We start from the raw sequence: 21,594 nt of genomic DNA, 5'->3' as shown, positions 1-21,594 counted from the left end.
TGAAACATCCCCCAACTTGTCACAAGTGACTGGGCAGAGGATGCTGTTTTGATTAGAACTGACCCAGAGCACATTTTGGACAAGCCCTCCACCTCCCCGAACTCGTCCTCTAAATGCTCCACAAAAAATTGAGGCTTCATCGACATAAATGATTCTCCATCAACTCGCATATAGATGAGGTACCGGGGTGAATAATCTGCACTGCCGTCTTTAGCCATACGTTCCTCCCATGGAGTGGCCAGGGAGGGAAATGATCTCGGATCATATTTCTTGCCATTGAGATTAGACCTCGATTGCTTAGAGACTGCTGGTGGAGGCCCAGCAGCAAGAGATGATGTACCATGTTTCATTGCAGGTCATCCGCCCTGACACCCACTCTGACCAGGAGCTCTCCCCACGGGCGCTACCCAGCCTCAGTAAAGACCACCTGGCAGGATGGCCTTTGCCAGGAGTCCTGATGCCCCAGAGGGATAGGCATCTACTCCTTGGCATACGTGGGGAGGTAGCAGCTCAGGCATCAGCAGGGCAATCCCTGTGTTGTCAGGGGGCTACCACCAAGAGGGTACATGAAAATCCCACCACAACGAACTGGCTACCATGCTGGATGTCGGGTGTCGAATATCCATGTATATCATGAGAGCAAAGATGGAAGTGCACAATGGAGGGAATGTATGCTACCTGGAACACACTGCAGCTGATGCGGCCGGAAGCTCGGTGTAAGTCCAACTCCATGACAATATCGGGTGTGCCAGATCTTAGGGCAAGATGGATTTAAGATGCACCACGTAAGGCGTCCTTCCCCAAATGGTACGCACTAATTTTGAAATGTAGTGGTCAAACCCCATAGGGGACCATTACATTAAGGCCAAAATGTTGGAGACTCCTTTTAGTCGCCTCTTATGATAGGCAGGAATACCGCGGGGCCTATTCTAACCCCCGAACCCGCAGGGGGGATTGAGGGAGTGAGGTATCACTCATCTCCAACACATTCTTTAGTTCATTACAGACTAAACATCACTTACCATTATTACCAGTGGCCAGAGTTTACATAGTTGGAATAACAGGAATGAAAAGTAAAGTGGTGAAACACGAAACTCAAGTGAACTGCAGCATTGGAAATAACTTATTTCAGCAAACACTTTTAATAGTATAAAATATTAATAGAGATATGTTATTTGGTTTAGATTGGTTATTAGAATTTAAAGTCATCTTAAACTTTGAGGAAAATCTTCTTTGTTTTGGTAACAGGAACAGTAGATGCTGGATACCATTTGTTACAGATAACCACACTGCAAAACAAACAACTGAGTGTCAATGCCTACAATTAACTGCTACAGCACAATTGTCACCTGAGATCGATAATGTAGATCATGTATCACATTGAGCTGACATACAAGACAAAGTAAATGAGTCCATAATACTGACCGATCAACAAAGACAAGATTTATATAAAATTCTAATGGAATATGAAGTAGTGTTTTCCGATTGTCCAGGCAATATCAGCGACTACATATGTAAGTTTAAAATCAAAGATGACACTCCATTTTTCTGTAAGCCGTATCCGATACCTGTGAATTTGAAAGAAGCATTTAAGAAGGAAATCAACAAAAGATTGACAACAATGCAATAGAACATAGTTCTAGTATAGAATAACCCTTTGGTAGTGGTGAAAAAAAGCTGCGGGAAGGGTACGATTAGTGCCAGATGCGCGTACTTTGAATAAGCATATAGATACAGAAAGAGACAGACTGATTAACATCATTATCCAAGTTTGAGAAAGCGAGGTTTTTTAGCACGGTGGACCTGACTGTGGGATATTGTCAAATTAGGTTACATCCAGAATCAAAAAAGTACACAGCATTTCTGTTTGATGGTAAATCATATCATTTTAATGTATTGCCTTTTGGACTTAAGATTTCTGTATCTGTATTTATATGTGCACTGGATAAGGCATTAGGGAGAGAGTTATTGAAGGATTTAATAATATATGTAGACGATATCCTGATAATATCAGCTTCTTGAAAAGAACATGGATCTAACCTTACGTGAGACCCTCAAGAAATTTAAAGAAAAAGGTATTATGATAAAGCTATCTAAAGCATACTTCACAAGCCAAGAGGTTAAGTTTTTAGGTCATATTGTGGGAGTGCAGGGAATTAGACCACGCCCTGAAGAAATGTAAGGCAGTTGAATGAGTTTACTGGAATGGCCGGATACTATCCATGGTACATAAGAGGTCAATAACTGAATGATACAAAATTTTACGTTTATTAAGGAAGAGTGTAACATGGGATTTGGGACCAAGAAGCAAATGATGGGTTTGAAAACGTCAAAAGAGCGCTTGTTGAATCACCTATATTACATCATCCAGTTATGGGCGAGCCATTTAAATTGTCAACAGATGCATCTGATTACAGTATTGCTGCAGAACTGTTCCAAGGAGAGTGGGATCTAAATAATGTAGAGCACTAAACCATAGCTTCTGCCAGCCATAGTCTAAATAAGCATGAACTAAATTATACAGCCAATGATAAAGAACTATTGGCAGTTGTATGGAGTATTCAGAAATTTCAAACACTAATATGGGGATCATAAATCCATGTTTATACAGATCATCAAGATCTATCTTTTCTAATGAATAGTCAATTGTCACACAGTAGGTTAATGTGATGGATGCTGTTCCTACGGGAATATGATATTCGAATACAATATGTAAAAGGTTCCAAAAATATTGTACTGGACGCTTTGTCTAGGCTACCAGTAGGAATGGAAGAATTAAAATGTATGGAAGGACCCGGCATTATTTTTGCAATTAATTTTATGTCAGCTGAATATCAGAACATCAGGGTTCAAGAGATGGCTCAAAGAATAACAGAAAATATCCATCATGATCCCTATTTTACAGAAATGTTTTCTATGTGTATCCAAAATTCCTTACCTCCTAATTAAGTAGAAAAATGGAAAATTATAGGTCATAATTTGTTTTGTAGAGACTGTGTAACATTGCAATATTGATGCTTATGCACTCCAAAGGTAATGCAAGATGCACTTGTGAGGTATGTTCATAAAGGATATGGACACTTCGGAATAAAAAAGTGTATAGCCCATATGAATAAGTTTTATTATTTTAAGAAGCTAGGTCATAAAGTAGCATCTTTGATAAGAACTTGTGAAATCTGCCAGAAAGTGAAAGAGAATAATACTCATATGAAGTACACAATGTATCCGATTATTCCTAAGTCGTTGCACGATCTCACAGCAGCAGATTTTTTTTTTGTTTTTGACCAGTTCCAAAAGGAAAAGGAGGACTGTCATACATTTTGGTCATCATAGAATGTTGGTCAAAATATGTTAAACTAGACCCAATCAAAAGAGCCAATACACTGACAGTTATACACTGTTTACAACAATACTTCCTGGAAGCAGGTAAACCGAAAAGGTTTCTTATGGATAATAGCCCACAATTTGTGAGTAACGAATTTGAATAATTTCTAGCATGGGAAGGTATTCATCAAGTGTTAATATCCAACTATAACCCATCTTTGAATCCATGTGAAAGAGTAATGCAGGCAATTGAAAAACTATGCTGTACCTACCGCCATGAAAAACATACTTTATGGGCAACAAAAATTAAAGATTTTGAACTTATTCTAAGTGAATTACCACATTTATCAACTGGGTTGACACCATTAGAAGTAATAGGCAAACCCTTTGTAGGAGAACCTCTGATTAAATGATTGAATTGGCCCAAACAACCTATTGTCGATTACAAACTGAATCATGAAATAGTTTCTAAGAATTTAATTGAAAAAAGCACAACAAAGAGTAATTAAACATAATGAAAAAGCTTTTGAACCTCAGTACAAGGTCGATGACCTAGTTCTTGTAAAACAACATCTTCAAAGCTCTGCCCTGAAGAAAGAAACAAAAAAATTTTCTAAAAATATGAAGGACCATACCGAGTACAAATGGCAATCCATCCCAAGACATTATTTTTAGTGGATCCTACTACTGGATCAGACAAGGAAAAGTACAATGTAAAAGATGTAAGGTAGTACATATACCCCAGGGCTGTTAGTATTCTGAGTTAACGGATGGAGTGATGACCGTCGGGTCCCGAGTTGTTTTCGGATTTTCTTCTGTAATAAATTTCCTGCACCGAATTACCTCAGATTCTTAAACTATTCTATCATTCCCCACTTACAGGTCCTGGAAAAAACCATACCAGTGAGAATTTGTGATTATGTCATCCAGAATTGCTCCTGGTAAGAGATTTCCTTGTTCCAGTCAGTCAGACTACTGACAACCTCTAACTCCCTATATAATCTCTTGTGAAACTAAAGAAGCATCTGCATAAGTGCTTCTGGTACTACTCTTATGTACCCTGCAAGAGCACACATGAGGTGGGAATTTAAACAGTGCATTCGCACCTACCTGTCCCCAATTCGGAGTTGTCCCGACTTTGCTCGACTGCAGCATGAGGCAGAAATTTGCACACATGTTGTCTCCGATCTCCATCATTTGGCACTGCCTTGGGACAAGATATATTAGGTGCACTTGGTCAGCTCTTATCTCCCTCGGTTTTGACCAGCGCAGTCTCCATATATGATTGGGTCATATTTTTGCTTGGACCTCGGTTTCGATCGGAGCAGTCTCCATGTAGAGTTAGGTCGTATTTTTCCTTGGAGTTATCTTAGTATGTAATCTCTTCACCAGTTTCTTTGCAAACCTGTGTGTAGAGGTCTGGGTGAAACCAACATTATCGAGTTTGTATATCGTGATGATATGAGGTGACATTATGATGACCTCAACAATAATTTCTTTGTTAAATAATTTCTGAAGTCATGGGAATACTATTCTCATACTGAATGTAATATAGTCAAGCCAGCTTTTGCCATTTTGCTCTATGTGAGGTTTCTGTCCATGCTGAGCTGGCATTAGGACACCTGCGTTATTCTTTGACAAATGTACTTGCATAATCGGGCCAGAGCTCCAGTTTATATTTCTTGATGCAATTTTTCTCAGTGAACTGAAAGAAATATTAAGTTAGCAGAACATATAATATTGGATGACTAATTAAAGAAATGTGATAACATAGTTTATAGATTTTCTACTTTGTATAGAATATTTTATACCTTTTATGAGATGTGATGTAGATAGGAGGGTTTGTATCAGTTTTGAAAGGGGTGGGTATTATGGATAAAAGCATGGTTTATGAAAACACATAAATCATGACTAACATGAAACACACACCACACCTTTCAGATGACCCTCACAAACAAGTGTGCCTGATTCTTCATCACTTGCTGTTTCCAGAGGGATGCTAAGATTTCCTTCAGGAACTCAAGGGTAAGGGTGGGAATGTCCATTCTGTAGGAGACAATTTAACACCAAACCTCCTCCGGCTTCTCACTCAAGTACCTGTGAGGAGGGATCCTGGGAAAGGGGGATGGGAAGGGTTTCCTGTCTTTCGGGCTGTCTTCTTCCTCTTCTTCGATCTTAGCAACCATTTCTATTTATTTCCTTTCTTACTTCTCATTTGAGGACCTATCTATTTTTTCCCTCTTTCCATATTCATCTACTTCTATCACAGAAGTCCTTCCTGGTTTCTGTGGTTCCCAATAACCTACAACTTATCTTCAATAAGAAGGATGAAGAATCGGAGTACATGAACACACATCTACATACACAAAAAGAGAGACAGATATGCAAACAATGAGATAACAGATTAGAAAGAGGTGAGAACCACCATGTGCTGTAGGGAGAAAGATATGTGTACATTGGGAAACATGCACATATCATTTTTTATTAAGACGGTTCTACATCGCCTATTTATATAAAAACTATCATGAGAACTATGACGATTCCATATCGCATATATACTGAAAAAATACATATAAAAAATAAAAAAATAAAAAAAACTGAAAAAGAAACTGTGACAATTTCACATTGAGCGAGTATACATAAGAAGGAGGCATGAGTAATGAAAGAGAACACAAGTGAGATTGAAGTATCATGATGTTTGTTTAAGAAAAGTCAGTGTAGCAAATACTCTGATAAATTGAGGAGTTGTAGGATAATGGGAATTGAATAGTGTATGTAAACATATTACCTACTGAATAGTATATAGACATGGAATCTATTAAGTGTATAGAAGTTGAAAAGTAGAGGAGGACTCCAAGGATTAAATGAAGTATTAAGAAGTAAATGCTAGTGTAGATTTTTTATTTTTGACAGAAAATATTTAATTATAGTATACATAGGAATATATACTGCAGGTAATGAACCATGAGGCCTACTCAGAAAGAATAAGGGGGGCGTACCCGGCATTTATTGAATATAAAGGGCAGGTGTACCTACATGACCTGTAGCTTAATGAACAGGAATGTTGTATAAAGGGGCGTACCTACCAGAATGAAAAGCGGAAGTGCACTCGTATGGTCAACCCACAGGCAAGGTATAGGTACTGATCCTAGGGGAAAAGGACAGTCTCATGACAGAAGTCACACATTTCATGCGGATTATTCTGCTAAGTTTGAACTCTATACACAATGAGCGTTATTACATGCTATGTAAGTTTATGAGTGTCCAAAGGAACATTTTCATGTTGCCCAGAGTTTCTCCAAACTACATAAAATATTAGAAGTAATACATACTTAGGGAAGGTAGTATTAAAGATGAAAACAGAAAATGGATTACTCAACTGTCACAAACACCTGTAGCTTACAACTGAAAATAAAAATGAAGTCTCACATTTCCTAAATACTAGTCAGGCTTATTGGATCACTAATGAACACTCAGGTCTTGATGTCAAAGAATCGCTCAATGTATACTGTTAAAATGTGAATCGTTATTATCTGTGAGATTAATGTACATGATGGTTATATATAAAACGGAGGGGGACATATAGTGTTTTGAGAATTTCCACACAAATTGTAGAACCACTCGGCCTTCTACTATCTCGAACACACAATATTTTAAATATAAGTGTGAGAGAGCCTATCTACTGCATGTTACCTGTCTGTGTATGCAGGTCCGAAGTGTGTAATAAGAAGACTGTACACATTGTGGTAAAAATGGCACTGACAAGTGTTTGCCGGTCAAACCACAGAAGTTTCATGAAAGAACACAGCAGACTCAAGGAACTTCTATGTTATTCCATGCTGTTTTATAACTTTGACTGTTGTAGTGAAAAAAAGAAGAACAGTTGAAATATTGTTGATTAATGCTCGGCTTGGACTTGGAGGGGATAAGACATTAAGACATGTACTCAGATTCAGGATGAGAATGGACTTAGTTTTTTAGGCCAACTTTTTCTTATGTGTAAATGAACTTTGTTTCTAACCTTTGGATATGTGAAGGGACCTACTTGACAGTGTTTGTTTATGTGGAGAATGAGATTAGTAAAAGTTTTTTGTTTAAATATGCATTGTTAAGTGAAGCAAAAGAAACTGTGTATGTCTGCTTATTTTTATAAGTAGAAAGATTCTTGAGAAATTCCTGTTCTAGCAAACATACTTCGGAGATGAAGAGAAAAGGAGGTTGCAGCAGCAAGCTAACCAGCAAGGAAAGTCGACTGACAATCTCAAGGACGTCATATCATTGAAGAAGTGGTAGTTTACACACATACATCACCACTGTAAGTCACCCAAAGTGTTAGAAGGTCAACCAAAGAGACTCCCTACACTATGCAAGTTTGTCTCTTCTGGAGTACTGCTGTGTGATATGGGCTCCACATCAGATACAATTGATAGGGGGCACTGAAAAAGTTCAAAGAAAGGCAGCTCATTTTCTGTTATAGGGAAATGAGGGAGAATGTGCCATAGATAGGATACGTGAATTGGGATGGTAATCATTAGACAAAGCCACTTCTCATTGTGGCATGATCGTCTCTTAAAATTTCAATCACCAACTTCCTCATTCAAATGCAAGAAAATCTTATTGATATCCATCTGCAAAAAGAGTAATGATCATGTCAGTAAGATAAGAGAAGTCAGAGCTTGCACAGAAAGATTTAAGTATTCACGCTGTTTGAGAGGGAAATGGTAGAGAAGTAGCTTGAAGGTAGTTTGATGAACATTCTGTCAGACACATAATTGTGAATAGCAGAATAATCATACAGAACACAGAGTCGCAGCATGCTGTTGTGATATACCATGGCTCCATGATGTTTTATATGAGAATTTGTCTGAGGGTTGTATTTACTTCATGGAGCCCAAAAACGAAATTTTGAATGAGTTATTTTTAATTCACATGGCAATCAAGTTGTTAAATAACACATTGTCTGACATATTGTTTATGTCACTAAATACCGCTTCACTTGATCAGCTGACAAAAGAAATTAAAATTGACAAATCATTTCACAAAATATTCTATTATAAAAGAACAGAATACAACAGATTGTAATTAAGAGGATTCCACTAAGAAGCATATTACAAAACATCAACTGCATCTGCTGCTGGCTGCTGATGTCTCATGTAACCTCTCTCCTTTGCCATGTGTCATCTGCTTCGAGTCATATAGACTGCTAATTAAGAGCATGATTGGCATTACACACAGATGGTACAAGATATCACCTTAGTTCTTTCACAACCCGATAGAGAGAACCTTTGTCTTTCATGCAATGCCCATAAAGTATTAGTTTATTTTGAATTCTTGACCGAGATACATAAGAAGAGATATGAGTGCAGCTTATACATCACATATGTCGAAGATGTTTGATGCCAACTTCTGTATGTTGGTTTATCAACAAAATGATATTTGAATCCTGAAAGAGGACAATGATCTGAAGCACTGTGTCAGCCTTTCGCAGTGATTGGAAAAAAGAGAAAGGTGTGCAGGTACTAGATTGGTCCTCACAGTCACCTGACACTAATGGTATTGAAAATGTATGGTCTTATTTCAAAAAGAAGTTGCAAGGGGAAAACATCTTCATTCTGAAACTACTGTCAATGCAACTTTGAAGCATATGGAAGCCCATCCCTTGTGTGTACATGGAAAACTTGGTTTCAAGTATGCCACGGACATGCCAAGCAATTATTGACACTGAGGGTGACTGGACGCATTACTAATTGTAATTGTATTTTTCTTTTGTCCATATATGATGTATGTATTATGGTTTAGTTTGTTGTCAAAAACATTTTTCTGCTGATCAACCTGACCATGATATTACTTAACAGAACGTATGGGTTATGGTGTTTGCTAACTGCTATGTCATGAAGAAGTTGGTCACAGTGTAGTATAAATTGCCAACTGATGTTACTGTAGTATAGCATGACTACTGCATGCTCTTCTGTCTTGTTTTCAAAATATTTGTGTTATAGGCTGAGTTGTACTCGATGAAGTTGTAGTGCATTCAAAATATGCAACATGGATATTTGAGTTAAAATGTTCCTGAAAAACGTTTTAAATTCTTTTTGTTGTGTATCTTCTTGACATTTAATATTTGTTGTCATAAGCCATAAGATAATGTTTAATGGCATGTTTGTCTTGTTATTGGATTGTCTGTCAGCAGTGTGTTTGTTTATGTTGTCACAAAAAATACAATATTATTTCTTCTTTGCAGATAATAATAAGTATTTAAAAATTGTATTCAGTCCAAATTTGCACCATTGAATAAATTCTTGATTTAATAATTAAATGTTTATATTACTTGTATATATTGTTGCTTCTTATGTGGTGTAAATATTGGATATATATACAGTCCTGGAAATGGAAAAAAGAACACATTGACACCGGTGTGTCAGACCCACCATACTTGCTCCGGACACTGCGAGAGGGCTGTACAAGCAATGATCACACGCACGGCACAGCGGACACACCAGGAACCGCGGTGTTGGCCGTCGAATGGCGCTAGCTGTGCAGCATTTGTGCACCGCCGCCGTCAGTGTCAGCCAGTTTGCCGTGGCATACGGAGCTCCATCGCAGTCTTTAACACTGGTAGCATGCCGCGACAGCGTGGACGTGAACCATATGTGCAGTTGACGGACTTTGAGCGAGGGCGTATAGTGGGCATGCGGGAGGCTGGGTGGACGTACCGCCGAATTGATCAACACGTGGGGCGTGAGGTCTCCACAGTACATCGATGTTGTCGCCAGTGGTCGGCGGAAGGTGCACGTGCCCGTCGACCTGGGACCGGACCGCAGCGACGCACGGATGCACGCCAAGACCGTAGGATCCTACGCAGTGCCATAGGGGACCGCACCACCACTTCCCAGCAAATTAGGGACACTGTTGCTCCTGGGGTATCGGTGAGGACCATTCGCAACCGTCTCCATGAAGCTGGGCTACGGTCCCGCACACCGTTAGGCCGTCTTCCGCTCACGCTCTAACATCGTGCAGCCCGCCTCCAGTGGTGTCGCGACAGGCGTGAATGGAGGGACGAATGGAGACGTGTCGTCTTCAGCGATGAGAGTCGCTTCTGCCTTGGTGCCAATGATGGTTGTATGCATGTTTGGCGCCGTGCAGGTGAGCGCCACAATCAGGACTGCATACGACCGAGGCACACAGGGCCAACACTCGGCATCATGGTGTGGGGAGCGATCTCCTACACTGGCCGTACACCACTGGTGATCGTCGAGGGGACACTGAATAGTGCACGGTACATCCAAACCGTCATCAAACCCATCGTTCTACCATTCCTAGACCGGCAAGGGAACTTGCTGTTCCAACAGGACAATGCACGTCCGCATGTATCCCGTGCCACCCAACGTGCTCTAGAAGGTGTAAGTCAACTACCCTGGCCAGCAAGATCTCCGGATCTGTCCCCCATTGAGCATGTTTGGGACTGGATGAAGCGTCGTCTCACGCGGTCTGCACGTCCAGCACGAACGCTGGTCCAACTGAGGCGCCAGGTGGAAATGGCATGGCAAGCCGTTCCACAGGACTACATCCAGCATCTCTACGATCGTCTCCATGGGAGAATAGCAGCCTGCATTGCTGCGAAAGGTGGATATACACTGTACTAGTGCCGACATTGTGCATGCTCTGTTGCCTGTGTCTATGTGCCTGTGGTTCTGTCAGTGTGATCATGTGATGTATCTGACCCCAGGAATGTGTCAATAAAGTTTCCCCTTCCTGGGACAATGAATTCACGGTGTTCTTATTTCAATTTCCAGGAGTGTAATTCACATCATATATTTACAGTTTTTCAATTTAAATGTCAGTTAATCTATTAATTAATTCAGATGTTTTTCAAAGTTTAATCTTTCTTTGTATTTTTCACTGAAAGTTATTATAAAGATTGTAGTTTATTTTATTGTGTGTAGTTGCCTAACTTTGTCTACTGTATGAAAGCTCTCATATACGTGGTGATGTATTCTGCTCTTAGTAATTTATATCCATGTTCCACATGGAAATAGTGAATATTATTTAATCTTGAGTGAATCAGCTGCAAATAAATTATTCTTCAAGAAATCCTGCAATGTGACTGAAGACCAGATGAAAGTAATGTTTTATTCATTTTCTGATCGCTTCTTCTTCCTTAGTTTCTTGTACCCAGTGTCTTCATAATCGAATCATGTTTCACCTGAGGGTCACCATATGAGGAAGTTCATGCCAACCAAAATGTTGTAAATTTTTGAGCAAAAATCTTCTTAGTTAATTTCTTCTTGTATTTTAATCTTCAATACAAAATTCTTCTAATCAAGATTCGTATCTTAACTCCACAGTTGCCACATGAGTATGTTTGTGGTGAAGTAAATGTAGCAAATTCTTCATTCTATTATGTTTTAAACTCAAGTATCAAAATTCTTCATAGTTATTTGCACCTTGTATCTTGAGTTTCAATTTGATTTATATTTGCATCCAACTACAGGATCACTAAATGTGAGGTTCACTGGGTGGCAAAGCCATAAAATATTTTTAGAGTGACTTTAATTTTTATATATCACTATACTCTTTTTTGTTCATTTTGTAAATAAAAGCCATCTTTCTTGCTCCAATGTATTTTATTTGTTCCAGACACCTTTTGCCTTATACTTTAAGGCATCTTCAGTGGACTCTAGAATGATACAGTTTTGTTTTGATATGCAATATTTGTAGATTATAAAACAGTTCACATATTTTTTTAAGTCCACAAATATCTCTTATCAAAACAAAACTGGAACATTATAGGTTCCACTGAAGATGCCTTAAAGTAAAATTCTTCTGGAACATATAAAATACACTGCAGCCAAAAAAGGCAGTTTTTGTTTACAAAATGAATATTTCTGTGCCTACTGCCACTCAGACAAACTTATTATACTTTTTGGTATTTGAAATATCTTTCAGCTGATTTTTGAAAAAGATTCCTCACTTGCAATCTGGGCCTGCAGCTGTATGGCACGCCACAGAAGTCACAACATGGCAGCGCCAGTAGAAGCCTTCACTCTCGAATGTGTGAGCAGCCTCTCCACAGTTCACTCTACCGGCCAGCCAATGGCTTACAGAGTCGGGCCCAGCCAGCCCCACTCTCAGTCACACGTTCACTTTCAGCCAACATGCCTTGGACTAATAGAGCAGCCACTTCGTAGCAAGTTTTTTCTGTACCAATATTCTTTAAGTAATAAAATATTGGGTTCATTATTATCTGTGTGTTCTTGTAATCAGCACAATTATATGAACTTGTGCAAAGGGGGCTTTCAGTATGAATATGTCAATAAGACTGAATGAGTTGCAGATACTTTAGAAATATTTTTTTTGGTAATTCTATTGTTGGATATTCTTCATTGGTGAATCTTCTTGCTGCCTGTTCTGAGGTGCCCCTTCAGCATCTGTACAGTGCTGGAAGCTCCATGATGTACTTGCTCTGACGTAAAGAAGTCTGCTGGTGAAATCCAAATGCCACATATTGCTCAAACAGATAACAATACAACATGAACAAATAACATACAGTATCATATTCAGAAAATATATGGACCTGTGTGCTGTTTGAAACATTTCCCTTTATCCTACTATTAACAAACTATATGAATACTCATTTATACACAATGACAAAGGTACAGAGAAAACTTTATATCTCTTACTCTTGAGGGAAATCCTCAGATTTAACAATTCAATGTTCTGTGTCCTCGCAACTGCCCTCCCCCCCCCCCCCCCTTTTTTTTCTTTTTTTGCAGTACATCCCAATACTATATTGTGTAAATAAAGTCCTCTTATTTTGTACATGTTCATATGCTCTTTGATGCCTGAGTACTACTGTTAGAGACAACAAGACCAAATATTTATATATTTGTTCCTAAGCAACTAACATGTAATTCAAGCAGAAGAGATATGAATAAAATTACATATAAGCATACCTAAATATTCTCGTGGAAATTTTAAGGGAATGTGAGGTTTATGGAAACCAACAGCCAATAAAAATGGCTCCTCTCTCTTCTCACGCAGAAATTTTTTTGCTGCTTCAAGTGACTGTAAATCTGGCAATGATTTTCCTGGCTGTAGTTCAACAGAGACAGGGCAAATTAGATTCCTCCCCGGCTGCCCTGAAGTACCATGGCAAACGGGGCTATCTCGATACTGTTCTGTTGGTGGGTGGAAAGGTTCTTCAGACCAGCTATATGGCTGATCATCACTGTAGTTAGATGAAATACCTTTCAGGGAAACAAACAATATTTCAATTAGACAATAACTTCAAATAAATGTAGTTTACAAGTTCACATAAAGGTTTCTGTTTGTTGCTATGTTTGAAGAAGCTTTTGCAAAATAATAACATTCATCAGATAGCTGACAACAAAAATACATGGTACCAACACATAACAATATGTATCAACATGATTTTTTTAAAATACTGCAAAGATCATACGTTAAAAATACATTTGTGGCTTTATGCTCTCAAGTTTTTGTCCAGTGCAGAAGTGACAAAGACTCAGCATTCATTCAATCTGTAAAATAATCTTGATTTTTGTTCAGTTCTGAAATGATATTTGAATTCACAAAGTTCAAACGGTGTTGATCTATTCCACGGGTATCAGCTCTGGCAAATTTTACACAGTTTGTTTCTTAATTAACTGCCATACCTAGCATATTATTGATTTATTAATTACTTAATTAAGTAATTCATTCATATATCACATTGCATACCTACCTAATTAAAGGTAAATGTTGAGGTATGTGGAACAAATTGAGATATAGATTAACAGAGAGTGTTAGTTGCCAGATGCTACTTCTGTAGTCTTGAATAACACTCAACTATAACATATTTAACATCATATATTTGTGCTTCAAATGGTTATAAATTACTACAATGCAGATAACAGAAAAGATCTTACTTTGAAAATGTATGTGACTTTCTTTGTAGGATTAAACAGATGTTGTTTACACAGCTTGTTTCTTAATTAACTGCCATTCCCAGCATTTTATTTATTTATTAATTACTTAATTAAGTAATTAATTGGCCTGTGGATGCAACACGCTCATCCTCAACTTCTTTACATTCAACAATTCACACAGTTCCTTCATTAAATCTGACATGAAGTTGGTCCCTTGGTCAGTAATTATTGTCTCCGGTACACCAAACTTCAAAATCCAGTTGTTTACTAATGCTTGCATGACCATTGCTGCCTATTGATTTGGCATAGCCACCATCTACACATACCTTGAAAAATGGTCTATTATTGTCAGAATGAATCTGTTCCCCGATGCTGTTCGCCTGAAAGATCCTAAGACATTGATCCCTGGTACAGAGAATGGACATGGCATTTCCGACAATCATTGTAGCTGTATCTGTTTTCGGCCCAAATCTGCTCTCTGCACACATGGTATACAATTTTTGACATACTGATCCACATCTGCTTTCCTACCTCTCCACCTACACCTCTCCGCCACTCTTCTATTCATTGCATGACACCCTCCATGACCAGATAACACATTATCATGTACTTCCTTTAAAACCTCACCCATCAACTTCGCTGGCTCTACTACCCTTGGCCCTAACTAACAAGAACCAGACTTGATGTTAACACTTCTTTCAGTTTGTCAAACACTTTCCGACACTCTTCTGTCCACTCAAATTTCACATCCTTCCGTAACATGTGCGTCAACAGCTGTGATACATCTACAAAACCCTTCATGAACTTTCAATAGAAATTGCAAATTCTGATGAATGACTGCATTTCCTTAACTGTTTTTGGCTCCCAAAAATCCCTTACAGCCTGCACCAACCTTGTATCTGTTCGCACTCCATCCTTACCGATAATATGACTGAAATATTTTACTTATTCTAATGCAGAATGACACTTCTCCAGTCTCAAAGTCAAACGAGCTGCTCTTAACCTCATAAAGACTTTCCTTAACCACTGTCTATGTTATACTACTTGAAAACACTATAATGTCATCCAAATAGACCAGACACTGCCATGGTTTCAAACCCCTCAAGACACTGTCTACCATCTTCTGAAATGTTGCCAGAGCATTTTTCAAACCAAATGGCATTCTAATGTACTGGTCTCCAGGAGTAGAGAAAGTAATTTTTGGATTATCCCATGGAGCCACCTCTAACTGGCAATAACCACTTGTCAAATCCATCGTAGAAAAGTACTGGCACTGTCCTAAGTGATCCAAAGTCTCAAATATGTTTCGAATAGGGTATGGGTCCATTACTGTCTTATTATTGAGGTATCGGTAGTCACAACAGAACCTGTATTTCTTAGTTCCATCCATAAATTTTTTAGGCACAACGACAATGCCCGCTCCCCAGCAACTATTACTATGCTCTATAATACGATCTGCAAGCTGCTGATCAATGAAATCCTCCACAATTGGCTGAAAATACCTCGGTATTCTCTATGGTTTATGGTAAACAGGTGCTTCAATCCCTGTTGGTATCCTATGTTGAACTAATGGAGTTGTTCATAACGGCCCTTGTAGAAAAAACAAATCCTTAAATTCCCACAATAATTCTTCCATATGCTCTCTTTCTCCTGGTTTCAAATGCTCAATTTTGTCATTCAATGCAGTTCCATTGGCAGTTAGGGGTTGATACTGTCGCCTACCACTCAAACACCAACCATCATCATCTGGCACATCCATATTTGCTACTAAAACTCCCTTCCTCAAATTTGCATCTACAGCGCTAAAATTATCCATGTTCATGGGAACTACTCACCTGTCATTCCCCTCCTGTATGCGTACAACACTACGTTTCACAAAACAACCCAATGGACCCAAAACTTCATTACCCTCCAATGGTTCAATAACACATACTGTACCAGCAAGTAGATTTGACTTCACACTTACCCAAAGCGCCTTCCTGGTGCCACTAGACACACACTCATGCAAATTAAGCCTTAATGCTAATGTACGCAGTTCAATTGGTTTGTTCATTACGTTGAATGCCCCTTATGACAGCTCTGCACTGACAACAGTTTCCCCTAGCTGAAATAACATTACACCAAGTTCGTTGTTCAAGTCAATTTTGGCATGATGTTGATGCAAGAAATCTACTCCTAGGATCATGCCGTAGCCCTTGCTTACCCATGGTACTACCTCCATGCATGCATTAAAGCAGACTCTCTCTATTCAGAAGTCAGCTGTCACAGATCCCAAAGGCGTGACCTCCATATCCCCCACTCCACATAACCTATAACATGGTGGGTCTAGTTTCCTTTGTCCCATTATATTCCTAGTAGCCACTGACACTTGGCCCCTGTGTCCAACAAAATCTTAAAGTTTTTAGTTCCTATGGATCCTACCAATGAACATTCCACCTCTGCATACATATTCGTAGCATTGAAATTAAACGGGAGCTCCCTTAGGCGGGTCTTGGGCCCCCTCTGCCATTTAACGCTTGTCCACCTCTCCTATCTCCACTTCTCCATCCTCCCTGCTGCCAATTTCCACTCCTCCTTTATTCCTCAGTGACCGGGTACACTGCCTTTGCACATGTCTCGAACAACCACACTTAAAACATTTCACACCCTCTGTAAACACTGTTTGCCTCTCGCGTACCCCTGTTGCCACGTCTATTTTCTTGCATTGAATTGCCAGCTGAATGGCCGAATACAAATCTTTTGGAGTCCCTTCATCAAGTGCCCTTTGCTCAGCCTTCTGCAACAGAATTCCTTTCGCTTCATTACTCTGACCCAACTTGTAAGTATACTAATTAATTTCCCTTATCCTGTCCGCAAATTACTCCATCGTCTCCCCCAGTCTCTTTGACATTGTACTTAACCTCTCTCTCAAGTACTGAGCGCTATTCTGTTTTTTGTACCTTTGTAAAAGCCCTTCCTTTAACTGCTTAAACTATCCTGCCTTCCTTAAGGCCTTAGAATACCTTATATATGTTTTCACTTCACCCGTTAATCTAAATTTGGCTATGTGTAACAACTGCTCATCAGACCAACCATTCATCACCACTGAAGTCTCCAAGTCCTCCACAAACAAACGCACATTCTCAGATGCCTAACCAGAAAATGGAATAATCAAATTCACAGCAGCTGGATCAACCTCCTGCAACCTAGGCAACAACGACTGATCAGATGTGGTTTCCCACTCTCTTCTAGATGTTAATTCATTTCTCAACTTCATATTGCCTGCTGTAAATTGTGCTACTTTTTCCAACAAAATCCACACCACTCCTGGTTCCAACACACTTCACGTCCACGACTCTGCCATTGTGTTGCTTTCATTCCCAGTTAGTCCCAAAACAAAACATTTAAGTACAAGAATAACCTGACTCCCCACACCTCAGTATCATCATGCTTGGTAACATCATACTCAACCCAATACAAAAGTAATTAAATGCCATGAAAAAAAAAAAAAAAAAAAAAGATTGTTATTGCCCAAAAGACACTTATTCTAACAAAAAAAAAAAAAAAAAAAAAATAGTATGCCAACACAAAACATCGAAAATGGCATGCCATGAGCCATACTCAAAAACACAAAAAGGCAAGAAAATGTCCAATACTCAAAAGAAAACTGGTCAGAACTCACCACATCTTGTGAATGTTATACGGGCGGTGGGCTTGAACATCGTACTGTACAGATGACGTCTGCTATTCTGACACCAAAATGTAGTGGCAACTTCTGCCACTGAATGTGACAGCAACACCAAATGTAGTGGGAAGAGGTAGAAGGCACCATATTAAGACTTGTCCGAGCTTTCCGATTTATTGTTTCCAACTACAGTGCCCCCGTTCCTCTCAATCTGTGTCACTTGGTCTTGCAATGCTGAGGACACCACTTTGCTGTCTGCGAAAGGGCTTGGCACGAAATGGCTGCCTCAGCAACCTGTGCATGCACTGTTGTGTGTCTGCCTTGTATGGCAGCGGAGTTGTGGCGTCATCAGCACACGGAGTTGTGGCCTGCATCCCTACCAACTCAGCACCACTCAGCGGAATCTTGCCGGCGTGGCTAAGATTGCGACGACAACAAGCACCCATGAGCCAGAGTCCGAATCTCAGCTGGGGATGCCTCCTGCGTATGTTGGAAGCCAGGATGACTGCCCACAGTAGTGAGCCGTGGAGTGGCCCATCACTGGCTGGCTACGGACCCTGCGTCGGCCTCAGAGGGTCAAACCAGCGACCCGCCGTGGACTGGAATGCTGGCGCCCCATCTGCTGCTGCGTGTAGCTGGTGGTGTGAATGCCCAGCCATCTAGGAGAGCTGCCACACTTGAATCAATCTCATTAGAAACCCACACCTATTTATACGCGGCTGTGCGCCACTGTTTTGTCATATGCACCACTTCACGTCACATACTCATAACACGCTAGGTTGGCCAGTGGCCCCTTCTACCTGTGATTTGCAAAATGCAAAACTGCTACATATACTCTTTCAGCAATTTGATGGCTTTGTGGCCTCTATTCTACTTCGCAATTGTTGGTATGTGTAACTCACTGCAATATGGCCTGCACCTGGTTGTAACTTGTGCTCAGAATATTGCACAAAATAAACCATGCCGCGACAGCGTGGACGTGAACAGTATGTGCAGTTGACGGACTTTGAGCGAGGGCGTATAGTGGGCATGCGGGAGGCCGGGTGGACGTACCGCCAAATTGCTCAACACGTGGGGCGTGAGGTCTCCACAGTACATCGATGTTGTTGCCAGTGGTCGGCGGAAGGTGCACGTGCCCGTCGACCTGGGACCGGACCGCAGCGACGCACGGATGCACGCCAAGACCGTAGGATCCTACGCAGTCCCGTAGGGGACCGCACCGCCACTTCCCAGCGAATTAGGGACACTGTTGCTCCTGGGGTATCGGCGAGGACCATTCGCAACCGTCTCCATGAAGCTGGGCTACGGTCCCGCACACTGTTAGGCCGTCTTCCGCTCACGCCCCAACATCGTGCAGCCCGCCTCCAGTGGTGTCGCGACAGGCGTGAATGGAGGGACGAATGGAGACGTGTCGTCTTCAGCGATGAGAGTCGCTTCTGCCTTGGTGCCAATGATGGTTGTATGCGTGTTTGGCGCCGTGCAGGTGAGCGCCACAATCAGGACTGCATACGACCGAGGCACACAGGGCCAACACCCGGCATCATGGTGTGGGGAGCGATCTCCTACACTGGCCGTACACCACTGGTGATCGTCGAGGGGACACTGAATAGTGCACGGTACATCCAAACCGTCATCGAACCCATCGCTCTACCATTCCTAGACCGGCAAGGGAACTTGCTGTTCCAACAGGTCGATGCACGTCCGCATGTATCCCGTGCCACCCAACGTGCTCTAGAAGGTGTAAGTGAACTACCCTGGCCAGCAAGATCTCCGGATCTGTCCCCCATTGAGTATGTTTGGGACTGGATGAAGCGTCGTCTCACGCGGTCTGCACGTCCAGCACGAACGCTGGTCCAACTGAGGCGCCAGGTGGAAATGGCATGGCAAGCCGTTCCACAGGACTACATCCAGCATCTCTACGATCGTCTCCATGGGAGAATAGCAGCCTGCATTGCTGCGAAAGGTGGATATACAATGTACTAGTGCCGACATTGTGCATGCTCTGTTACCTGTGTCTATGTGCCTGTGGTTCTGTCAGTGTGATCATGTGATGTATCTGACCCCAGGAATGTGTCAATAAAGTTTCCCCTTCCTGGGACAATGAATTCACACGGTGTTCTTATTTCAATTTCCAGGAGTGTGTGTGTGTGTGTGTGTGTGTGTGTGTGTGTGTGTGTCTATATATATATATATATATATATATATATATATATATATATATATATATATAATAGAGGGAAACATTCCACATGGGAAAAATATATTTAAAAAGAGGGGTCGATAGACACACAAACAAACGCAAACATACACACAAAAATCTAGCTTTCGCAACCAATGGTTGCCTCGTCAGGAAAGAGGGAAGGAGAAGGAAAGACAAAAGGATATGGGTTTTAAGGGAGAGGGTAAGGAGTCATTCCAATCCCGGGAGCGGAAAGACTTACCTTAGGGGGAAAAAAGGACAGGTATACACTCGCACACACACACATATCCATCCACACATACACAGACACAAGCAGACATTTGTAAAGGCAAAGAGTTTGGGCAGAGATGTCAGTCGGGACGGAAGTACAGAGGCAAAGATGATGTTGAAAGACAGGTGAGGTATGAGCGGCGGCAGATTGAAATTAGAAATTAGCGGAGATTGAGGCCTGGCGGATAGCGAGAAGAGAGGATATGCTGAAGGGCAAGTTCCCATCTCCGGAGTTCAGACAGGTTGGTGTTAGTGGGAAGTATCCAGATAACAGACAACACCACTTACAAAGTTTGCCATGGTAATCCCATTCCTGATGTCCAGGCGGAGCTTCAAGGAATCCTCAGAACCTTAGGCCCCCTACAAAACCTTTCACCTGACTCCATCAACCTCCTGACCCCACCAACACCCCGCACCCCTACCTTCTACCTTCTTCCCAAAATTCACAAACCCAATCATCCCGGCCGTCCCATTGTAGCTGGTTACCAAGCCCCCACAGAACGCATCTCTGACTACGTAGATCAACACCTTCAACCCATTACATGCAGTCTCCCATCCTTCATCAAAGACACCAACCACTTTCTCGAACGCCTGGAATCCCTACCCAGTCTCTTACCCCCGGAAACCATCCTTGTAACCATTGATGCCACTTCCTTATACACAAATATTCCGCATGTCCAGGGCCTCGCTGCGATGGAGCACTTCCTTTCACGCCGATCACCTGCCGCCCTACCTAAAACCTCTTTCCTCATTACCTTAGCCAGCTTCATCCTGACCCACAACTTCTTCACTTTTGAAGGCCAGACATACCAACAATTAAAGGGAACAGCCATGGGTACCAGGATGGCCCCCTCGTACGCCAACCTATTCATGGGTCGCTTAGAGGAAGCCTTCTTGGTTACCCAGGCCTGCCAACCCAAAGTTTGGTACAGATTTATTGATGACATTTTCATGATCTGGACTCACAGTGAAGAAGAACTCCAGAATTTCCTCTCCAACCTCAACTCCTTTGGTTCCATCAGATTCACCTGGTCCTACTCTAAATCCCATGCCACTTTCCTTGACGTTGACCTCCACCTGTCCAATGGCCAGCTTCACACGTCCGTCCACATCAAACCCACCAACAAGCAACAGTACCTCCATTATGACAGCTGCCACCCATTCCACATCAAACGGTCCCTTCCCTACAGCCTAGGTCTTCGTGGCAAACG

The 21,594-nt window shown here is 41.1% G+C and overlaps 1 protein-coding gene across 2 annotated transcripts in view; it reads right to left on the bottom strand.

Moving 5' to 3' along the window:
* The window catches only part of LOC126175786 (iduronate 2-sulfatase), a 145,618-nt gene that overhangs the window by 98,500 nt on the left and 25,524 nt on the right, over positions 1 to 21,594 (bottom strand). For both annotated transcript variants that reach the window (XM_049922762.1, XM_049922763.1), the window contains exon 3: positions 13,278 to 13,571. In XM_049922762.1, coding sequence (XP_049778719.1) covers positions 13,278 to 13,571 — 294 coding nt within the window. The remainder of the gene's footprint in view (positions 1 to 13,277; positions 13,572 to 21,594) is intronic.

The sequence above is a fragment of the Schistocerca cancellata genome, chromosome 3 (genome assembly GCF_023864275.1).
Source record: "Schistocerca cancellata isolate TAMUIC-IGC-003103 chromosome 3, iqSchCanc2.1, whole genome shotgun sequence".
Classification (NCBI taxonomy): domain Eukaryota; kingdom Metazoa; phylum Arthropoda; class Insecta; order Orthoptera; family Acrididae; genus Schistocerca; species Schistocerca cancellata.
This window is presented reverse-complemented; position numbering and strand designations above follow the sequence as displayed.